We start from the raw sequence: 24,029 nt of genomic DNA, 5'->3' as shown, positions 1-24,029 counted from the left end.
TGCATAAATAAGAGGGATGCTTTTGACAAATAAGGGTTAGTTTGGAAGCAAATGGATATATATTTGTGTGTGTGTGTAGGATGTGGGTGTGCGTGTAAAGAAAATCCAAGCACATGCACATATATATACTTGTGTATTGGATAACATAAAATTCACCAAATAAAAATTTATGTTTTGCATACCTGATAATGTTAATAAGATGAACTCATAAGACAAACAATTGTCAAAGTTCTTCGTATAACCCAAAACTTACTTCAAGGACTAAGGCAACTAATTTACATCATACGTTGATCCTACCACATGAAACCTACATTCCCAATTGTATTATAACAAAAAGACACTAGAATGAAATTGATACGCAAAAGAATATGACCTTTAAAGGACAAACAAAACTTATCTAACTCTTACAGTTAATCTGAAATTAATTATTTTATGTTACTATGAAAATAGGATTTTTCAAGATACTAAAGTTCGAAATTCTTACTCATTTTAAATTTTTTTTTTTCAAAAAAAGTATCTTTCAATATTCTAAAATCTAATTTGTTTTACTAAAATCTAAAGTTAACCATCAATCTCAAGAAATAACTTTGAATAACATGGCTGTATGGCTTTAAAAAAAGAGTCATTTTAAGGTTGAAAATGGCATATTATCCACTTTCCTTTTTTTTATTTTTTATTTTTTCAATTGTGACACAGTTATAGTGCCAAATCTAGCTCGGCATACATGAATTGCAGTTTTAACGAAGAAAGAGACTCTCTATGCTTTGAAGGTTGCAAATGGATAAGAAACGGTGATAGTAACTTTTGCGCGATTCATATTTTCTTCGAAATTCATGATTGAATAGTTGCTACGTCACTTTTTCTACAAGAAATTGCAAACTCGCGGTAGACTATGCGTTTCTAAATGTTTCTATTGTAAGGTTACCTTACGATAATTGTGAATGTGTTACCTCTTCCATAAAATGTGTGTATTGCAACTGAAAATAAAAAATCTCTCTCTCCTACCACATACCACCTTCTCTTGATGTTTTATCAAAATCTTTTTTCTATCAGGGTCATCATTGCAAAACAAGGGGAAATAGATCTAACGTAGATACACTGGAAAAAAAGATTTTGAGCACATTTCTAGGTCTCATTCAAACAACTATTAGACTGTTACTTCATGTGATCTTGTGCAGTCCAATATTCAGATCCGAAGAAATAGAAATCAGGAGCGGGTGTGAATAATGCCAAACAGCTTTAAAGACACGTTTTTGATGAGCTCTTATTGACTGTGATGGCCTGCGAGCATTGTACCTGATGTCAAACATATGGATCATAGGATCTGCTGAACCAGAGGTGATGTACATACCATCAGGAGACCAAGACTGATTTATCAGAGCTGATTGTGATTCACTGCTCTCTTGCTTCCATCCAAATGAGTGAATTTCTGTTTGTCGTAGTCTGATATCAAACAACCGAAGCTGTTTCTCTGGATACCTGCATAAGTTCAGACTTACTGTTTAGACTTCAAATTTGCAATGAACAAATATCTTGTTTCAGAAGCTAACTAAAATCATGAGTATTCAATTTAAAGTAAGAATCCACTGGATAACAGAGAACACCAAATAAAAATTTATGTTTTGCATAAACTGATAATGTTATTAAGTCGAACCCATAAGACAAACAATCGTCGAAGTTGTTCTTATAACCCAAAACTTACTTCATAGACTAGGGCAACTAATTTACATCATATTTTCTTTTTTGAAATAAAAGTGAAAAGATGTATAAATGAGACGGTGCCAAGGGGCGCAACCTATGTGCAAGAGATAGAAAATAATTTATAGATCTATAAGAATATCTACAATAGATCCAAAATCTTGTAAACTATTACGGTTGTGATCAAAAACAATAAACCCAAAATAATGCAACAATTTATCCTTGATAGTAACAAAATCAGTTTCTTGGCCATTAAAGATTCTGTTGTTTTTTTCTTTCCAAATAACCCAGATGATAGACAGGGGAATAAGCCTGTGGCACTTGTGTTTCATTCTAATTCCCTCCCATGCGAGGAGTTCATCTTTGACAGACCCGGCAATGACCCAGTGAATGCTCAGGAGATTGTAGATCATCATATGTTGATCTTGTCACATGAAACCTACATTCCCAATTGTATTCTGACAGAAAGACACTAGAATGAAATTGATACACGCAAAAAAATGACCTTAAAGACAAACAAAACTTATCTAAGTCTTACTGCTAATATGAAATTAGTTATTTCTTGTTCTAGGAAAACAGAGTTTTTCCAAAATACTAAAACTCGAAATTCTTACTCATTTTAAATTTTTCTTTCAAAAGTGAAACTACAACATCATAATACTTATTTTTCAATATTCTAAAATCTAATTTGCTTTACTGCAATCTAAAGTTAACCATCAATTTCAAGAAATAACATTGAATAACATGGATGTATGGCTTAAAAAAGGGCCATCTTAAGGTTGAAAAGGACATATTACCCATTTTCCTTTTTTTTTTTATTCTAGAAAAAAAGGTTGAAAATGACAAGTTGAAACACAATTGTAGTGCTAAAAACTTGCTTCACATATAATAATTGCACTTTTAATGAAGGAAGAGACTCTCTATTCTTTGAAGTTTGCAAATCGATAAGAAAATGTGGAAGTAATCTTTTTGCGATTTATATTTTGGGTGGACAAAAAGTAATTATTTGTCATATAAGCATGAGCTTTCATATGGGCATAAGGTTTGTTTAAAAAGACCAACCATATCTTCTTTGTTCCTAAGAGTTACCCTGCAGAAATATGGGTTTGATGACTCCGAATCTTTTAGCACGACTTTTTGGAATCAGAAAAAGGGACAAAAATAGATTGACAAGTTAGAAAGAGTATTTTGATGAAGGTAAGCTTAACCTGAGAAAGATACCTCCTCTTCCACCCTGCCACCTCTTTTCCGCACCAAATCTCAGACTCTATGGTCTTTGGGTTTCTCTCCGAATGAAAGAAACAAATACTTTAAGGGGGAAAAAAACCTTATAACCCAAAATTTGAGCAATATCCTCCACTCCCACACAATTCCCATGGAGACCATTTCTGTTTTCCTAGTATCGATCCTCAACCTTGAAAATACCTCAAAACAGACCAATAAGCATCGGACATCAAGAAGAGATGTTCTACTCGACTTACAGAACAATAAAGTCATGCAAAAGCAATAAGTTTCATAACTTGCTCCCAATCACCAATCATTGGTCCAACTTGGCTGATCCCTGAGTCAATTGCTAATGAGATTTGGGCATAGTGAGGTGTTGGTTTGATAAAAGGAAGAAGAAGCTCATTTCTCTCATTCCCTTGGCTATTTTTTGGCTTAGTTGGAAAGAAAGGAAAAAGAACTTTTGAGGATAAAGATCTTTCTTTTCCTAGAGTTAAGGTCCTCTGGATTCAAATTTCGTTGTTTTGTATCTTAAGGACCTTATTGATATTTTGCAGATTTCTAAATTGCCTTTTCTGTATGGTTCAGCTATTTAAAGTCCATTTTTCTATTTTAAAAAGTGGTCTAGTTTTGCTATGAGCCTAGCCTCCCTCTCCCTCCTTAAACAAACCCAACAAGGACTTCCCCCGATTCAACCTACCAACCTCTCTATAAAAGCATCATTTATCGTGGCCACGCTTCCAATAGATACTTCATTTCACTGCTTCGTCTTGTGCTTCACGTGCTTCAGCTTCTCAGTCATTTTGAATTTGGTGAAATCAGTCACATCCCCTCCTCCCAGCAAGACACCACAAGTTGCTTTAAACCATCCACTTTAAGCGACATGTTTTCAGATCTAAAAAGATCTGGACCAAGCAATACCATTCAAGTAAAGACACATTTGGGAAGTAATCAGACATGAACTTAGTAGCAAATTCTTAATCATGCCCAGGGGTAAATCAATGAAACAAGAGGAAACCATAGATTTGTCAATCCTAGAGAAAGCCACCCTTTTCTGGGACCAATATATGTTTCAGAAATATCAAAATTATATTGGGATAAGATTAATGCCTCATTAAATTACTGTACTAGCTTACTGAGTAAATTTACTATTGTACACCAGTAGTATTTGATCCGACTAGTCATGACTGCTATAGCCAATAATTGGCTGCAAACATTCAAGTACAAGGATTAAATTTTAGCACTTCACTGTACCGCACAAAAATTCAGAAACATTTTGCCAGCTTTATGTCATGTTGGACAAGGAGAGAGAAAGCCAGGAAAAGAAGGGAGAACTAAAACAGAGAAGAAGAAAAAAGAAAATAGGAAAATTGAAATATACGCAAAAATAAGCTCAACCTAATGTTTTTTCCTATTCTCTTGATATGTAGCACTTTAAATGCATAACAACCACAATCTAATAAGGGAAACATCAAACATTCCAAATACTAAACAAATAAAAATCATAATTTCTTAAAAGATTTAAAAATAAAAATCATAATTTCTTAAAAGATTTAAAAATAAAAACCAAGTTGGTATATGAAAATATTTTCTATTTTTTTTTCCTAGATTCATGTCTGTTTATAATAAAGCATGTATCATGGTTACTTACTTAGGAAAACAGTGTTTAGAAAATGATGGCGAAAATGTGACATAAGTTAGAAAAGAGTAAAAAGTTGTTGTCATTTTTCTGAAAAATGTTACTATTTATACTCGAACACCACACTTCCACAAACACATATTACCATTCATGTTTCAAGTATGTTTATACATAAATCTAGAAAATAAAAATGATAAAATATATTCATTTACTAAGTAGAGCCAAACTTTCCTAGACAGAATGCTGAGATCTAGTTGTATGACATATATAATTACAGGGACACTAGTACTCAAAGCCCAAAAGGAATACAGTGATAAAAGAGACAGGATAAGAAATCTGAATGGTATGATATAAAGTAGGTGAATAAAAGAATTCAAGAAGATCAGTCACAAAAAAGATGTTTCTTACCCTGTTTGAACCATGAATAGATTGAAATCACAGGGATTTGGCAGCACACTCATGCATTTACTTTCTATTTGATGTTTGAAGTCTGCTCTTCCTAATTGTACATCAAAGCCAAAAATCCTCTTGTCTGCTCCAGCAGATAGCACAATTTGCTTATGCTGCATCCCAGCCACTCCCATAACAGCCGAGGAATGTAGATTCCTATGTAACACCCTAGGCTTCCATGAGTCCTCTGCATCTCTGTCACTCCAAAGTATCACAGCATGATCGCTGCCGCCAGTGATGAAACATGTATTTTCCCAAGGCATGAATATTATGCTGTTGATAATACCCTTAACATGGGGTTTATCCTCTAAGAATGTTACTCGAGCTCTCTGTCCATGCACAAAAATACAAAGTTCAAATCGTCTGAAAATATTAATGTTTATGCCCTGGAACTTGGAAAGTTCAGACAAAAAGTTCATTTATCGCAAAACTAGCTCCACCGTTCAATGGTACTTTTGTTCAGCAAGCTACATTTACAAGTCAGTCTATGCCAGTTGTATTTCATCCCGATGCATGTAATTTAAAATTTTAACAGATATGACAAAGTAACAGTAGCACATGTTTATCTCAATAGTAATTTTTACCATGATCCTTACCCCTTGTGTTTTGTTCAAGTTTAATATTGATATCTGAGAATCTCCAGAATCAGCAGTGTACGCAGCAAAAATGCTGTTTCCTTCTGGGTGCCATGTGATATCTTCTGGCCATCTCCTCTGCTTTGGAGATACACAATCGGTAGTACTAAGCAAAGAGGCACCTGACCTTCAGTTTTGAAAAAAAAAATAATGAATGAATGTAAGAGAAAATGCACATGGACAAAGTATTAACAAATGCCAGTGAGTATTACACAAGGAAAGAATGTCACTATTTCGTGACAGCAACTGAGATCTTCTCTCTCAGTGTAGTCAATAAATTAATTAATTTTTCATATGCTGGTGCAGTTTCATGCTTCAACCTATTAGACGTCCCAAAATGAGAAATAGCAAAGCAGGATACAAGTAACCTTTGTTCTTAAGCACCAACACTCAATGTCAAATATCAAGAGCCTAAGCAGTGCACCTAGTAGCAAATATGTCTAACATGCATGATTGTGTAGTTATATGCTCAATCATGCTAGACAGATAGACTTACCCCCTTGACTGAACTTGCCACAAGTGAACCATTCCATCCAAAGCACTGCAGATAATCCAAGTCATGGCAAAAATTAGATACTTACAGAATTAATCTAGAAATGAGGAAAGAGATTCATGTCATCAGCTGATACAGTATATCTCTGCCATCACTTCTTTCTTGGCCATAATCATTTTTTTTTCTTTCCTTCTATTTCACTTTTGTGAGTCATATGCTGGCATGACTTGTTGACAGAAGATAGGAATTGCTTCGATGTTATGAAAGGATTCCAGTTTTTCATATAATGAAGGATCTTAACTTCCAGTTGTTTAGCATCAAAACATCTATTTGTAACAGCATAATGCACTCCGAACTTAGAAATTAAAATAGTAAAGTACCTGGTCACAAAGAGCTGATTATTAACTGGACACAGAATAAGACTTCTCAACTTTCTCTTATGCTGACTGGAGATATGATTACTTGTATTACAGTGAATTATGCATGGTGAACCACGACTGCGTATCAATGGAATTAATTCCTGATGTTCCTTTTGTTCTGAAAATTGTAACAAAAACCAGCCATATGTAGGCTGCATGATGATAAGAAGTATGTGCAAAATGCAGCATTAAACATGTAATTCTAGACAACAAAGACCAACAACAAGAACAAACAAAGTAACTATAAAGTGTGAATATTACCAAGTTTCCTTTTTGTCCCCTTGTCTCGAATTTCAATAACTTCTGTATCAGGAGTTTTGAAAGATTTTTCCACTTTTATTTTTGCAACAGCATTGATTAAAGTAGAGGGACTGGCTAGCGAGCCAGAATTTGTCAGAGTTTTGCCTCCAGTCACTGCTGATACAGGTTCAGAATTCTTTGGTTTTGCAGCAGGAATCAAAAGTTCTGGCCGAGATGGATGCGACTTCTTCGAAGGACCATCACTGCCATGTACTGGACTGGTTGATCTGCGCTCCTCCTTTACTCTTTTACTCCCATTAGCCACATAGTTTTTGGATGAAATTGCATTATTTTGGCCTCGAAGGCGAGCCAATTTAGATTCTGAATCTCGCAATCTCTTTTCTGCTTCATCAAGCTGCACAAAGTTTCAAAAGAACAATAAGTTTATGGTTAGAGAAGTGAAGAAAGAAAAGAATAGGAAGAAAGAGAAGAGATCCTCCTAGGAAAGAAAAAAGAGAGAAGAAAAGCCAGTTAAAAACCATTGTCCAATCTCTTTGCAAACTAGTCGAAAGATATCTCTAGGAAACCCATGAGCCTTAGCCCAAAGAGCGCCACGATCCTAGGCTTGGTACCTGGTAACAGGGGCTTCTAATGTGTGAAGTCCCGAAGCAAATGAGTTACTTGCTTCCCAGTTTTCCAGACTCGCCGGCAAGAGAATCTTTGATCTTTTAAAGGAAAACTCTGTTTGGATTACTAGTTGATAATTTTATTCATGACAACAAGTGTATTTGTAGGAAAGCTTATTGATTTAGATCCCTATTCCAATTCAAAAATTATAGCCCGGAGCTTATTCCCTAATATAAATCAGAATACTTAATAAAAAATCTTAAAGGATTCTAACTCTTAATGGGTCTTTGAAGAAAATGACTTCCTACCCAACTGTAGACTCTTTTAAGCTAATGCTTTCCATTTTTTGGTCTTCTACGAGTCTTACATTTATACGTTTTTCCAGTAAATTTATTATGTAAAACCAGTTGTATTCTCCTTGAATGACTGGTGGAAGAAGCGGTTGCACCAACTCATTCCCATGAAACTTTCTGAAGCAAGAGACAAAAAACTGTGAAGGCAGGTGGTGAAGTCAGGCCATGGAACCAATGCAGTCCAAAACTTGAAAAGCTCCATAAAACCTTGAAGCCATTTTCTAGTCTGGACATCTTGCCCAGGAGAGTCGATGATAGAGGTGGAGACACTGCAGCGCTTTATCATCCACTTGAAAATGAACTTCACAGTGATGAGTATCATAATTTCATAAGTAGCTTGTATGATTAAAAAATACTCTGGTCATCAGTTTTTGGAAGTTCAAAGGTCAAAGGAGCATTAGTGAGTCCAAATGGCATTTTCAATGTTATTTGGATGCGTTTAAATTTGATGATAGCCAAAATGAAGGTCCAAGTTGGAGAAGAATGTGGCTTCATGCAGTTCCTCAAGTAACTCATCAACCAGCGGGATAGGAAAACTCATCTTTAACTATCTTATGGTTCAATGCTTGATAATTGACAAAAAACCTCTATTCCATCCGCTTTATAACTAACAATTCTAAATCAACTAAGATGAGCATGGGAAGCCCAACAACCCTTTAATTTTTGTTGTTCGAGTAATGGTCATTCTAGTAATCACATGGATGGAGATTTCAAGATCATCCTCCCTCTCATTTCTCAATTTCTCCTTATCTATTGCCTTTTTGGCCTCAAATCCAACTAGAACAGCTTTTTATACAAATGCCCAGGGGTAAACAGTTCATCACAGTTAAAACAAATGTCCTTCTTCTTCCTATTTTCCATCTCCTCCCCGCTCATTTTCTTGATGAATGACAGCCTATTGGGTGGATATCTATTGCTGCTGCTCTCTAGTTTCTTGTGTCGCCCCTCCTCTCATAGGGTCTTACCAGACTCATAGCAATGATAACATTGGGTGGTTGCTTTAGTTCAATCAATGTTGATATATTCCTGGAGGTTGCAGATTTGTTCGAGGGTAAAAGCTGATACAAGGGCAGAGAGACGCTAAAAAGCATAGCTGGTAGTAGACAACAGTTCCCTCCAGCTTCAATTTAACTGGTTCTCCTAGTTTATTACTGCGTACTTTTCCCAATCTAAGGTTATAGTGGAATTTAAATTCTTTCAAGAGAGCTCAAACTGGTCATGCACAAGCTTCAACAATCATAATTGAGAATCATCCTCAAATTGAAAAAAAGCTAAGTCCACTTTCTCTTCTTTGGTAATCCTTTGGTCTGTAATGGAGGAAAGTTTAGCTTTGCTACCTGTGGAGTTTACGGGCTTCCTGTCTTTTTTCGATGAGTTAGTTGTGTTGAGGGTCTTCCTTATTGTAGCCAAGAGTTTCTGGCAGAGGCTTTCAACCTAGATGTCAAACCTATGTTGCCCTTCTTCTGCACAGCCATGGTACTCTTCGTGTTGCTTCATGAATATCTCGAATTATTGCTAAATACTTCCGAAATACCCCATGACTGACAGCTTTATAACAATTTGCAGGCTTTGGATCTAGTTAAAGAGTCTTCTAACATGAAGTTCTAAAGCAAACGAGCTACTTTTCCAGCCTTATCAGCCTATAATAAGGCTCCTCTAAGAGAATCTCTTATCCTTTGATACGAACTCTGTTTGATTAATAGTTGATAACTTCATTATGATAACAGGTGTATGTATAGGGAAGCGAACTGATTTAAGTCATTATTACAATTCCAGGAATTATAATAATAGTTTATTCTGATTCCTTGACCAAATCTAAATACTAAATAAAATTCCTAAAGAGTTCTAACTGTTATTGGTTTCTTGAAGAAACTGACTTCCTACCCAACTGAAGACTCTTCTCAGCTAAACTACTTCCCTTTCTTGCGGCTTCCATGGATATGGTACTTAATTTATCATGTAAAGAGTGTAGGATCTCCTCTTTGTGCAGCATAATGGATACACAACAAAAAGCAACCCATCTCTGAGCAGCAGACAAGGTTGAAAACAGTCTCTTAAGAGCCTTGCATTTCTCGCCGCCCACGGCACCCATAATCTTGCAAAACAGCCTCCTGCCAAAGCATCTTACTCCCTTCTTTCTTTCAGAACCACAGATAATAGAGGAGAAATAATTAGCTTTTAATTCTTTATCATGAGTATCAAATAGATCAAGTAATAACAAGAAGAGCTAATTGTATGGGTAACCAATTAACTGGAGAGAGCATCCATATGCTGTGATGCATTGTGGTCCAAACAAACTAGCTAAAGACGGCAACAGATAATATGGTAAGCGCATAAACCTTATTTTCTATAACTTTCCTCCTGCAACAATCGGTAGCAACCTATTGATGCCAATCTCTATTTCTTCTCTCACTTTCTACAGATACAAATCTCTTCCTTCTTGCATAAAACCCATCATACAAAAGATGTAGATTGCTTAATCATGAATATCAATAAATGTTATTTACACCATGTCTCTAGAGTACCCTTAATTATTCTCGTAAAAATAATAATAAGCTATTAATCATTTTTAGGCTATAATCAAGTTTTGGATATGGAGTACGTTTGGAACAAATGAACAATGGAACTCCTTTCGATTCAAAATGGATTCTTATGCTTGAAATAAGCCGTGAACTTATGAAATGTTTTTAAACAATTTAAAAATATTTTTTGCAGAACATTTCTAGGCTAGTGGTATTTTCTTAGTTTTTTTTCCATACATACCCCAGTTCTATATGAAATTTACTTGAAATTGAATTTTCATGTTTGGAACAACTTCAAATAGAAAAACTAAGATATGCAAAATAAATCTAGAATTTTTCTGGAATTCGTTTGTTGCAAATGACATTTCTAGAGATGTTCATTAGTTCCAAAGTTCAAGCTCGAAGTCAAAGTTTACGACCAAAGAGTAATCAATACTGTTATACACTGAACAGGAAACGTTCTTTCCCTTTTGAAGAAATGCACTAAAAAGAAACAATACCCAAATGGCAATAATGCAGGATTAATAACTTTTAACATCCAATTAGCGAATTTTTAATAAAATACCTAGCTAATGATTTCATTAATGATCATAGCTTGAACAGATGCTAACACAATACAAGGGTGCAGGAAAATGAGACGCAAGGTTTCAGACTTCATTTTGATTACCCAGAAAAATAAACCAGACACTAGGCAAAAATTTACATGAACTTCAAAAGAGAAATTAAGTCATACATAATTTTGAGAAAAGTTAAAAGCACGCAAAATATTAGTTATGCCGAGGGAGAAACAAGAAATTTTAAATAAATAAATCAAGGGATTGAGAAATAAACAGTGAAATACTTTTCCTTAATGGAGGAGAGAAGGAGAAGAAAACCTGAGTTTTGTAATAGGAGATACGATACTTGAGATGTTCAACTTCTTTGGTACGGTGCTCAATCAAAGCCAGAAGAGCCTCTTCTTGCTCTTGTCTGCTGGTATCTGATGTGTTCTCGTCTTCTTTGTTGTTGTTATGATTACCATTTGCTTCTTCTTCTTCCTCTACTTTTGGTTTCTTTAGAATTGTTGAAGCTCCGCTCCAGCTCATCCCTCCCCTTCTTCTCCTACGTGCTGTTGGTCACTTTCTCGTTCTGTATTCTTCTTTCTTAGGTTTCCAGTTTCTGCATCTTTTTCTCCGAACATCGATCGGAGAAAAATGTCTTTATGATTAAAATTTAAAAAAATACGGCAATTGTAATTATTATATTATTATTATTATTTACTGTCAAGTTTTATTTTTTTAATTTTTTTATACAAACATAAAATTAATCAATTTCTAAGTTCTAAATAAACCCTTGAGTTTTCTAATACCCCATTTAATTTAATTATAATTTTCAATTACATTTGACTTTTTCTCTAATTACTATCTTAATTCTAATTATTTTTTAAATTTAATTTATTGCTTTTATATACAAAATTTTCTTTTTGGGCTTGATTTTGTTTCCTGTGTGCAGTTATTTTGTTTTTTTACCAGATTCGTTGATGGTTAAATGCACATTGCAGGGCAAAACTTTTAAGCAATTTAATGCTTAACATTTGATTTTGTTGAACTAAAAACAAGTGTTTTCAATTATAGTCAATAATAACAATATATAATCATTACAGTAACTTCAATTCTTAGACATAGAAAAAAACATCTTTGTGCAGAAACTGGAAACCTAAGAAAGATAAAGAAGAATACTGAACGAGAAAGGGAGGAATGAGGAGGAGCAGAGCTTCTTCAACAATTCTGGAGAAACCAAAAGTAGAGGAGGAAGAAGAAGAGAATGCATCAGATACCAGCAGACGGAGAGCAAGAAGAGGCCCTTCTGGCTCTGATTGAGCATCGTACCAAATAAGTTGTACATCTCAAGTATCGAATTGCCTGCTACAAAGCTAAGGTTTTCTTCTCCACTCCTCCATTAAGAAAAAAAAGTATTTCACTGTTATTTTCTCTCAATATTATGATTTTTTTATTTTCAAAATAAGTTCTACAAAGATTGGTTGCAAAGATAAAGAAACCATGTTTGCGTTTAGCCTCATTAATGATTGGTGAACCCGCAGATCAATTTACAACTCTTTTGAAAATATTATCTGAATGATTTTAAATACTTTGTACAGTACCTTGTAAATTATTAGGTGTTCTTCTAACGGTTTCAGAGTACCTGCAGAATTATTAACAGTACCTTCTTAGAAAAATGTTTAGTTAATTCCAAATTTTCAAATAGAGAAGAAAGCAAGCTCAAACATAAGCAAACTGCTTTGATAGCCCCAGCAAAAACCAAACCAGTCTGCCAGTGATTCCAAACAATTCAGAAAACATATAGAGGAAGTGAAACAGTCTTCAAGAACAAAGAACAAAGTGGGAATTAAATTTAATTGGTTATCATCAGAATACTTCAAAAATTTTCAGAAACAACAGGACTACTAAGATATGCCAAGTTGCTGCCACAGCAATGGCACCACTAAGACAAGAAGCAGAACCAACGAGGACTAAAAAACCTCTAGATTGAAAATTGAAATTACATAGGAGAATCAAGATACAAAAATCGAAAACAAAACAGAGATCCCTTGGGTCAATGGATAGAGCCCCAGGGAACTTCTGTACATTGCAATGTCGTTTAGTCACGACTATCCAAAATTTTCAAGCCTCAGTTACAACATTCTCTATATTCATAATGAGCCTTGACAGATTTTTTGTAAAAACAACAAAAATTGTGACGCAACCTACTTGGTTTATAGTCATGCATTTTGGATCCCAAAACTTTTTTTCCTCTATAGCCAAAAAGATACGTCAGGCCACCCCTGATATACAGAACTGGGGTGGATATAGTTTTCTGTACTGTAATACAGGTTTTAAAGTTAGTGACTCAAATAAAGCAGATTGCTCAATCAGAGTCCTTTGATGAAGAGTCTGTTCCATTCAGAGTTTCTTCCCCATTTACCGAAACCGAAGAGCTCCCTTGGCCATAGTTCTCCTCATTGCCACCAGTTCGAGGCTTCCCTGACCTCAACCTTATGTTGGTACCCATGGGAAATGGTTCCTGGACAGACAAGAAACAAATAGAAGTCATATTTGTCTTAAGCAACGGGAGGTGCATCACCTTGACAATGCTCTTGGCCACATAATTAAAGAGACACCAAATTAATACAGAACTGATTCCTCTCGGGTGAATACCATAACTCTACAGGGACTGTAAGCTCTAGACTCAAATAATGATCACTAACATGAAGAAACTCAAAAAATAGTATAGGCCATAAGAGTATTTTCAAGCCATTTTTCTGCCACAAGAACAGAAACAAAATCAACAAACTGCTTCAAGGAATGAGCAGAACCAGCATGCAGAAAAATGTGGGAATTTTTTAACCAAGACTTGCATTTGTGGAGAACACTTTGATGTTAGTGCCTGCTGCTGATGTCCGTGAAAGGACCAAATGGACAAAAGAAATGAATGATACGCACAACCAAAACTTTCTAGATAAAAAATATATATAGATGCAATATAGAGCTAATACTTATAAAGTTCTTTACCTACATGAAACACAGTTATAACCATTACGAATGCAACCTTTAATTGATAAGCGGACCAATCCTACCTGATCACCAGCATTTGGACCATCAGTATGAAAGAGAATGGGGCGGCAGCGTTTGTCTTCATTCATCAAGCTCGAATTCTGGAAATGAGCAATCAAAGCCGCCTTTCCCTGAATCCTAGCATATGCAAGAGATGCTACCTTTTCACTATTGAACTTCTCCCATTTTTTGCCATTGAATGCCTGAAAAGTATCTTGGTTTTATTATAACTTTTCGAAAAAATATTTTAGATGTACTAGATAATACAGGTAAGTTCCTTATAAGTAGGATAAACAACAAAAGCTGATAACACAAATTATTAGAGATCATGCTTGTTTCAAACCTTATGGAATGGAATAATCTTTTGAGGATCGGTCATATTGATGAAAGCATAGCCAACATTGCATTTGTTCTGTGGATAACAGTTGAATCGTTAGAATCGAAACACATGTAAGAATAATGCATTCCTTGATGTCCTCTCCCATTCCATAGAGAGGCATGGGATCTCAGTCTATGCATGTTTGAGTATGGGTTCATGTGTGAGTGGGTTGTTATTACTATTGTCCTTCTGAAAATGAAAAGCTGTTTATGTGATTATGTACTTATGGGCGTTTGTGAGAATGGGAAAGATTGAGTTGATCCAGCAACAATCTACTTGCCTTGAAATCTATTGGCAAATATATAAAATCATAAGTTCCTTTACAATGCTCGTCGATTGCAGCCAGAAGCATTTTTGAAGTGTACCTAAAACAATACCATAACAAAATTAGAAAAGAAAACCCAAAAAAAAAAGAAAAAGAATAAAGAAATAACAAACCAAGCTATCAGAAGAGGATAAATTCTTGTGCAACTTGCATGTAAAATTTTATTTGCTATACACCTCCAATTCATCTGTGCTTAAATTTTCCAACAAAATAAGGTCAAAAGAATCACAAATATAAGTGGACAACACCAAATGGTTCAGTATCTCAATATCCTGTAAGGTACATGATACCAAGCACAGAGATATGGAGATGCCCATTAAAGGATACTAGCCAACAAATGAGCTTCTAGACAAGTGCTAATGCATCAAAACATCTATAGGTTAATGGTCATGCATTTATAGGAAAATAAAATACGACTATGTGAAGCTGTCCACATAAGGGAAGGGACATTCTTGGAATTCAAGTAAAAAAGTCCAATGACATGAACACTGCCTAATAAAAGAAATGGGCCCTTAAGGACAAAAGTCAAGGACTCTACTCACTTGTTGGGAATATTCTTAATCATCAGTGTTGTTCTACTATCTTCCCCAAGCAATATCCTGTCAATGTCAAGTTCATATTGTTTTTTGTCAGCATTATTAGCATTTGATTCATTTCTTCGGTGTGAGAGGCTTCTAACTCGTTCATTTGGAGAGTCAAAAGAGGCAGGCATTGAGATCAAAGGGTTCCTCCCTGGGAACAGGTGACACATTTGCTGAGGAGAGCGAAGCACAGCATTTGAGTTAGTAATGTCCACACGATTCCCACTGATATGAGAAAAAATGTTGTGAGAAGCAATTTCCATAGGATGTGATGGAGAACTGCTAGGAAATGCCACGCTTCCATGAGAGCCTAAGTGGAAACTTGAAGTTTCAGGAGACTCTGCAGTATAGGCGTGACGCCTGTCCCAGAAGGGTGGATTTACTGCTGGGGCTGATCCAATGTGGTGGTGTACAGGTGATGCTGCATTCACTATAACCGAAGGTGCTCTTGGAAATGCAGCTATATGTGGAATGCGATGCCCGTGAACTCCGTTGACAACTGATGGTGAATGGGGCCAAATCATGGAACTTGCAGGGTGTTGCTGATGCGAGTTAGAGCCGCTCCACAAGTAGTGGTTTCCTTGAAGAGAACTTCCATTTCCAGAAGACCCAAAAACTGAAGGGGAAAATTTTGTTGATGATAGTCAGTAGGAAACTTCAACATACTCACCAATTGAAATATAAGTTACGAAAATGATTAGTCTAAGTTTTTGTTATATAGAAAATGCAGCATGTGCTCTACTTAAAATCTACCAATACAATGCTAATAACAACTTGAAAGTCCAATGGATTTCGGAAAGGTGTAATAAAGTCAGAAAAAAGAGCACACCAAGAAAATAATGTCCCTTCGTATATTTTGAAAAAAGTGACAAGATAAATATTCATAGATGTTGCCTTAGAAGCATCTCATAATCCATTAGTTTCTTACACAACAAATTGAAAAGATCCTATTAAAGTAACTAGTAAACTACATACTACTAACCTCAAGCTAGAATAGTAATACTCCTTTGATTAATGCTTAGTTACTTTTCCATCATCCTGATTTTAATGAGCATAACCACAAAACAGACAGGCGAAGGGTCCTCTGATTACTTTCCGAGTAAAACTTTATGGGTACTAATGATAGATGTGTAAGAACATGCAGCCCTTAAGCAGTGGATAGTTGGCATCTTGGAACCCTCTAATGATATATTAGATTCTTACATCTCATTGAATCTATAACATTTTAAAAAGCATGGTAGCATAGTAACAAGTGACAACGAAGTGCTGAGGTTATGCTTTTTTTTTTGGAAGGTTATGCTAAGATCATGCTATAATCATAAAGTCTCTCTATCTTTCTGACTCTTAAAACGACTTAGCATGATTGCAGTGCACTTAAATCAACACAACTTACCCCCTCCATTGAACTCCATTTGCTGTCCATTTGAACCTGTTCCTCGAATGCACCTACTGTCAAGTCCATTCATTTTGGAACCACTACTAACCATCTCTGCAAAAGTCCTTGAGGAATTGTATGGACTACCATTAGCAAAACCATCATGATACTCAGGGAAGGAATGAGGATGAAAATTTGGAATATATTGGTCGCCAAACTTCATTTCATCCAAAGAATGATTCTGCTCTTGCAGGCTAATTGGCTTGGTAATAGCTGCCACTCTTGCTGAAGATGGCAAGTCAATTGGAATGCTAGAACTCTGATGTGGTTCAATAAAAGCATTCACAGGAGATCGAACAGAATTATGCAACAGCGGAATCGATCCCTTATCCATGGAGCTAGATGTAACTATTCCATTGGCAATTTTTGCTGTAAAAGAGGTGCAAGAAAATAAAAGGCAAGCACTTTAAAATGAAAAACTAAAAAGATAAAAGAAAGAAATTGTAAGGTAAAAATCATACCCATGTGTGCTGATGATAAATCATCGAAGGGGTTCTCATAAAGGCTGGTTTCATCTTTTTCATGCTCAGACTGTTGCAAGAAACTGTGAAAAAGAACCAAATCATATATGATATACCTACTACTGACAGAAGGTTGAGAAAATGAGAAACTAGAAGAAAAAAGTGCTAAAAGCACATCAAGTCTTTAAAACCAAAAAAAAAATTAAATTGAAAAGCATTGACAATATATAGCTAACTAAAAACACAATGATACAGATAAAGCTGGAATTTTTTTTTAGGATCGATATGCCAGGAACTATGATGCCACATAACATTCAATTGGTGGCTTGTTGAGATAGAAGACCAAAAGAAGGTGAACATATAAAAGTCCAAATCAATCATGGTAATCAGAATTGTTCAACCAAAAACAGTTGATGGGTAGAAACTGTTACCGTCTGGCACCCCCTGGACAGCTAGGCTCCAGCTTAATCTGCTTTCCTGCAATGTCGCTTCTGTTCAGTGCACAAAGAGCAGCCTCTGCAGCTCTAACATCATAAAACTCTATGAACTTGTGATGACGCTTGTTTGGAGTCTCACGAATCTGTAAACCACATTTGAAAGTACAAAAATTTCAGTTTGCACTTTTCGTTTGCATTGAAGAGAAAAAAAAACAACTACATACTTCCTTAATTTCCCCGTAGACACCAAAAATTTGGTGAAGCTCGTCAATTGAAACAGAAGAATCAAGATTGAAAACCACCAAGGTTCCTTGGTTGATGTCTTTTTCTGATGGATTGTCCTAAACAGGTTTGCAGACCAAAAAAGTATCAAGAAACACGCATCAAATGACTGATAAAAAATCAGACAAAACAAAGCCAGCAACAGCAAAAACCAGAATAGTATCAAATGATATACAATATCATGGGAGTGCAGCTGCACCTTGGGAATAGAATAATGTATGTCAAGTTTCCTCCGCCTCAATGGCTTATTTTGAAGAGCTTTCATTGCATTCCTGGCGGCCCTTATATCATAGTAAGAGATCATAACAAACCCACGATGTTTGCAGGCTGTGTAGAGAGTCCGGATATCTCCATATTGCTGGAAGATCAAAATTTCATTGTCAATGGTTAGCAAAATATCTCATAGCAACTTGCTTGAAAACATTAGCACCGGGAGAGGAGAAACTTCCCATTGCAGATTCACAAGTAAACAAGTGATGCATAAGAGAGAAATATTTACCTCGAATAGAGTCTTCAATTCAGAATCTTCAACATTGCTATTAATATTTCGGACAAAAAGGGTTCTGGAAGGGTGTTCACCATGAGGATGTTCACCAAAAACTGTACCCCCAAGACCACTGGAAACTCCTCCAGCATAATCAGAAATCTTTTGACCTGCAGCCAATCGATCATCTCCTTCTAATTCCATACCACCCCCACTACTGAATAGATCAAAATCCTCCAAGTCATCTCCAATACTAGCATAAGTGTTTTGCCCCACCTCACCAATCACTCCAGAGAACAGATCATCTTCATCAGGAAGGAGATTTCCAATAGTCTGCGCCTCAATTTCTTCCAGAGATTCAAAAGGTTCCTCTTCCTCATGACGGGAAGCAACTGTACTGGTAGGTTGATGAGCTGGAATATCATTCCTTAATAACCTCACTGCGTAAAGATAAGCACATCAGTGCAAAACATGAAGAAACTTGTCCATTACAACAAAACAAAAGATTCAGTGCAAGAACTCCAGAGAGTGAAATTAGAAAACCAAAGCAACACAATAGATGCCGCCATGAATTAGATATTAAAAAAATTGAGGTCCATTTAACGGAAATGACATAATTTTCTTAATCAAATATTTATTAAGATGTTTCAAAAAAAGATAAAAAGAATTGCAGCTTAATACAATCATAAATAATGGACACAAAGCTTACATTTTCTGCCAAATATTTCCGACAAAGAGCTTGAGAACAAACTGCTTTCACACTGGATCCCGTTGATACCATTCTTCCCTTTCAGACTATAAGGTACAGTTTGCATGCACAAACTTGACCACGGATTCACTTGGTGTTCCATAGATCTCCATGAAGTCTTGGATAAATCAGGAATTCCCTCTTCTCCAATGACACTTGGCTTTCCTTTCTGGTCTCTACCTGGATTTAACTGAGTCAGTTCCAGACAATCTGTTGGCTGTGATGCAATTGGTGAAAATTTTTCCAATGGCGATGAGGCGATCAACTTGCTTCCAGCTGTTGGTACCATTCCATCTGTGCCTAAAAGCATTATGATATTTAAAAATGAATATAGCCATAACTGTGGCAGCAAGATCGTGTAAAATCACAAAAAGTACAATACAACCAGTCTTGTATAGAAAAAAACCCAGAAAATAGTGATTCAAAAGATATTAACTTAAGAGGGAACAAATTTTCGAGGGTGTTTCCTTGCTTAAAAGCAACTTATAAGCACCTTACTCAAGTCCATTATTTGGTAATCCAACATGCAGATTACTTACTAGCTGCTTATAGGCAGCTTAAGTACCAAAACAATATACAACTCGCGGACTTTTTGTTTACTACCTTAAAAGTACTTCTTTCCTACCATATTCAATCCTACTACTCTCTTTTGCCAAAATGAGCAAAGAATTATATTTTACAATAAACACCTTTATCCAAATTCATAAATACTTGTTTTCTAAATTAAACACCCTTTCCTGGAGGCACTAACCAGATTTTTGAACACACTCTCAGGAATCCAAATTTCTTTAGCAACACCAAGTATCGTCTTAAATAGAATCAAAAGAAAGGTGCTAATAAACTGTCGGCTGCAAAAGAACAGCAGCATATTCATGTAATGATATTGCAGGATAGCAGGAAATGTAAAACATCCCTCAAAACAGCAGTACAAGAGAATCGGAAAAGGTCACATACAAGAAATAGCAAAAGACCTAAGAATGAAAGCAACTGACAAGAAGAGTAAGCAGCCAGTAGAAAAAGAAATGTTTTTAAGGAAAATGGTGACCTAGGATTCCTCCATTTATGTAACCATCTCCCACATACAACAAGCATTACTTGGGCATTGCATATCTAGGATTAGTAATATAAGAAAGCTTGTATTTTTTTTTATGCCTCCCATTAAATCGAATGTTGATATTCAACCAAGACAGAGATAGGCAGAATTCCACTGTGGTTTTGAAGATTTATATCCCAAATCCAATCCGAACTTGAGACTGTCAGACACCAGATCAAAAAGAATTGTGAAAAATAAACAAATAAATAAACTTATGCAGGTCAGGATACTCCAGAAACTCCAAGAACCAGCTTAGAACAGTTTGAATGAAGGCCCACTGGCAGTAGTTTATTGTTCAGACATTTATTTTAATCCTAAATACCAATCCCATAAAATATAAACTACCAAATTCAAACACATTAAAAATAAAACCTAACAAACTAAAGTTGAAAAATTTAGAAGCAGAATTTGCTTAAAGCAGTTACAAGCACAACCTCAACGTACCCAGAGTCCTGGGCCACTTGTCGAGTTGTTTCCTCATATGCAAATCAACTAATTCTTTGATGCAGGGTGTACATCTAAACAGATTATTAGCTAAAATGAAAGTAGATAGAAAAGAGGGGTTGTAATTTTCACCAATTATGGCTAGTCTCCAAACACCGAAAGTCCAGCAGGGAAACAAAATATATCCGGACAGATCTTTCTGGAGGTACACCTACTACTAACAAAGCAAATTACAAGAACCTCAAAAAAGGTACCAATTTGAACCACTGATAATCACACTGTGGTGATTTTGGGACATAAGAGATTAGATCATCTGGTAAACATGGTAAATTACAGTTTCAGAAGGTCAGGAAACAAATTTCATTTTACAAATAAATTGAATTGGTACACTTCCTAGCAAAAACTACATATTCTTAGGTTAGAATTCTAAGACAGCAATACTAAAACAAATAAATTTCCTTTTATATCTGCTTGCCTTATACCCCACAAACTGACAAATTTTGCTTTAATAACTGGCTGCAGCATATGCCATGTTGAAGTTACCAATGCAAGAACCTTCCTAACAAACTGGGAACAGTTACGACCAGCCAGTTCATTTATAACGTTTACATTCATGCCGCCCTAATGACTGAAGATAACCAGATAAACTCAATCCACTAAATAAATTTTAATGGAACAGGCCGTTCTATCAATTTAATGCACATTGATAATCACTTAAGTAAACTCCAAAAAATCAATTTATGTGTAGGAGGCATTTAAACAAAACAGTTGAGTAGGCAGTGCCGACAAAGTAATGACAAACCGGATGGTACTCACCTTGGTGATCAGGCATGGAATGCAGCTTCCAAAATCCAATTTGCCTCTGCTCAATGATAGATAAAGGGACAAAATCTTTTTAGTTGCAACGGTGTTAGGAATGCATACAGTAAAGCAACCCATATTCCTATATAGCTTGACATTGCCACGTAATAACATTACGGATATGAAACGGCTAGAGGAGTATCAATATACCTCAGGTGGAAAATGGATATCTTCAAGAAAATGGGACGACGCAGATACACTCCTTTGATCCATTACCTCAAACGACATTGTACAACTGAAAACTCAAAAAACTCAAGAACTAAACAAAAACTTAAGAACTTCTGGTTGGCTGGTTCTACCCGCACTTCATGGCCCTTCTACTGAAAAATAATTCAAGGAAACCAATTTAGAGACTTTAACTTTAAGCTGTAAGCTATTATTATTTATGTCTACAAAATAAAAAGAAAAAAAAAACAACCCTACAATGTAAAAACTGGAAAAATTACTTCAACAATTTATGCTCTCCGATATTAGTTTTAAAAGTTATACAACTAAATGTAGCTGACAACCTAGATCAATGGGCAAGAGAAGTAAGGGTTTTGAGGAAATAATTAGAAGACAAAAATCTAAACAACTTAAAAAGACTTTGAGATTGAATAGTATGCAGAAAAAAAAAAGGCACTGGTTTACCTACCAATGACCAACCATATAAGACCTGTTTGTCTTACAAGAAAAAAGTTTGGGAAAATTAGAAATTAAAAATCCTTAATTCATCGCCTAAAGATGAAATTTTTGCCCGATTTAAAGTGCCCACTCCATATCAACCCCAGCTGAGGCAAATTGCCACTTCCGTAAAACTAAAAGAACATTAACTAACATTAAATTCAACACGCGAAATGGAAAAGCGGAAAGCAAAAACAAGGTTTCTCCCAGACTGGATCCCAGTAATCAAGAATCTCACGGACTAGAGAACCGCAATTCACGTAATTCTCAATCCGATCGCAGAAAAAACACGAAAAGGAACGAACAAAGAATCGCAAAAATTAAGAACAAATCCAAATTATCCATGGACTGAACAGTAAAAAGACAAACTTTTAAAACTAAGAAACCTAATCAACTATAAGATCAAAGCAGAATTTAGCAAACAAAGGAACTCACCTTTCAAAAAACTCAAAGTCCTCGCCAATTTCGCCTTCTCCCTCTCTAAACTTGCCCGAAAGAAACCCAAAGGTTGAACGATGTAAAGAGATAGAAAGGCCGAGGCATTTAAACCAGGAGCAATTGAAGAGATTTTCTTTCAAGGCATGGAGAATGAAGATAGAAGAAAGGATCTCAGCATCTTTTTCCCTGCATTGCAAGCTATTACTTACCGCACAGGAGAGAGAAAGAAACCGAATATTTTTTTTTTCCTTTTTGTTTTCTTCTATCTAATCATAACTAGAAGAATAATTTTTTATTCATTAAAAAAAAAAACCAAAAACATGATGTTCTCTTTATTCTCTCTCTTGATTTGTTGTAATTCAGGCTCGGAATCGGAAACCATGGAAATTCCGGCGAGAAGGAGAGCGAAATTCCGGCCAGATTTCGCTCTCGCCGGTGGGTAGAGAGAGAAAGAGAAGAAAGAAGGATTTGGTAGAGCGAGAGAGAGGGAAAATGGGTTGTGGTTTTTGTTAGTTTGGGTTTGAAAAGAAAACAAAAGAAATAAGCGGAGTATCTTTTCGTGTGTAAAATCGGATAAAAACATCAACTAAATCAGACCCGTCCGATCCGGAGTTTAACATCACCCCCACGCAAAGATCATTTTTTTTTTTAATAATTAATTAAAACTTAAAAATTATAATTGATAAAACCCACCCCATTACGGCGTCTTATCTAACGGAGGATTTCTACGTCCCTCTCCGTTCCGTTCTTCCGTTTGCGAGCTGGACGTCGAGCCGAGTTGAGTTGATGGTGATATTTAATTATTCATTCTCGCTGATTTGAAATTACGAAAATACCCTCAGAATCAGGGGTATGAGATTTAAGGAAGTACGCGCTGTTGTATTTATTAGGTTTTTTTTCCAATAATAAATTTCAGTGCATTGATGGTTTTTAAAAGATCATCACATGCTTTCTTTTTTAAATTAAAATATTATAATAATAATTAATCATTTTACCTATAAACTGGAAAACCATCCACTAACAAAATCAAATTAAGCCAAATTGCCAGCATTAATCATTTTAATCATCAATTAATTAATTAATAATAATAAAGAGGAGGTTTTAATTCTATAGGTTAATAAGTTTTTATATTTTTTTAAGGACCCTTTTTTTTCTTATAGTAATTTATTTTTATTTTTTTAAAAAAAAAAAGTGTTAGTCAAAAAAGTTTGTGGGAAATTTTATATTTTTATGTTTTATATTTATAAATATATATATATATATATATGAGATCTTGATGTATCATCCTTCGTGTACATTTCTACATGGAAATATATAAATATATATGTGTGTGTGTGTGTGTGTGTTTGTTGAATTTATTGAGCTTGATAGAATAATGTGGGTTAATTACAAAGTAGCTTTAATTCTGAAAAATAATTAATAAAATAATTCGTTATTGAATTATTAAATGTATTACATTATATTTGACATTCAATTGTATGATGATATGATAAAAAAATTAAATAACT

The 24,029-nt window shown here is 35.3% G+C and overlaps 2 protein-coding genes across 6 annotated transcripts; both read right to left on the bottom strand.

Annotated features, from left to right (window-relative positions):
* Positions 1 to 953: 953 nt before the first annotated feature.
* Positions 954 to 11,516, bottom strand: LOC110820444 (transducin family protein / WD-40 repeat family protein). Of its 2 annotated transcripts, XM_022049913.2 has the most exons (8): positions 11,176 to 11,516; positions 6,820 to 7,213; positions 6,520 to 6,676; positions 6,143 to 6,187; positions 5,608 to 5,773; positions 4,970 to 5,340; positions 1,352 to 1,479; positions 954 to 1,281 (listed from the first exon to the last, which is right to left on the bottom strand). In XM_022049913.2, the coding sequence occupies exons 1-8, from the start codon at positions 11,383 to 11,385 to the stop codon at positions 1,265 to 1,267; spliced, it is 1,488 nt and encodes a 495-aa protein (XP_021905605.1). In that variant the 5' UTR covers positions 11,386 to 11,516; the 3' UTR covers positions 954 to 1,264. The 2 variants fall into 2 exon arrangements, with proteins under 2 accessions (XP_021905605.1, XP_021905604.1); XM_022049912.2 differs by having other exon boundaries at positions 954 to 1,479.
* Positions 11,517 to 12,659: 1,143 nt separating this feature from the next.
* ML1 (MEI2-like protein 1) lies at positions 12,660 to 23,081 on the bottom strand. Of its 4 annotated transcripts, none has more exons than XM_088211087.1 (15): positions 22,519 to 23,081; positions 21,571 to 21,740; positions 21,376 to 21,421; positions 18,984 to 19,316; positions 18,290 to 18,714; positions 17,966 to 18,148; positions 17,733 to 17,849; positions 17,503 to 17,651; positions 17,072 to 17,154; positions 16,569 to 16,979; positions 15,137 to 15,791; positions 14,550 to 14,634; positions 14,234 to 14,302; positions 13,914 to 14,093; positions 12,660 to 13,360 (listed from the first exon to the last, which is right to left on the bottom strand). In XM_088211087.1, exons 2-15 carry the CDS (start codon positions 21,646 to 21,648, stop codon positions 13,205 to 13,207), a joined length of 2,970 nt encoding a protein of 989 aa, XP_088067213.1. In that variant the 5' UTR covers positions 21,649 to 21,740; positions 22,519 to 23,081; the 3' UTR covers positions 12,660 to 13,204. The 4 variants fall into 4 exon arrangements, with proteins under 4 accessions (XP_088067213.1, XP_088067211.1, XP_088067212.1 ...); XM_088211085.1 differs by having other exon boundaries at positions 18,984 to 19,322; positions 22,519 to 23,080; XM_088211086.1 differs by having other exon boundaries at positions 18,984 to 19,322; positions 21,571 to 21,737; positions 22,519 to 23,080.
* Between the last annotated feature and the right edge of the window lie 948 nt (positions 23,082 to 24,029).

Source organism: Carica papaya, chromosome 9 (genome assembly GCF_054855325.1).
Source record: "Carica papaya isolate Zhongbai chromosome 9, ASM5485532v1, whole genome shotgun sequence".
In the NCBI taxonomy this organism is placed as follows: Eukaryota; Viridiplantae; Streptophyta; class Magnoliopsida; order Brassicales; family Caricaceae; genus Carica; species Carica papaya.
The sequence above is the reverse complement of the archived record's forward strand: the minus strand, read 5'-3'. Positions and strand labels throughout refer to the sequence as shown.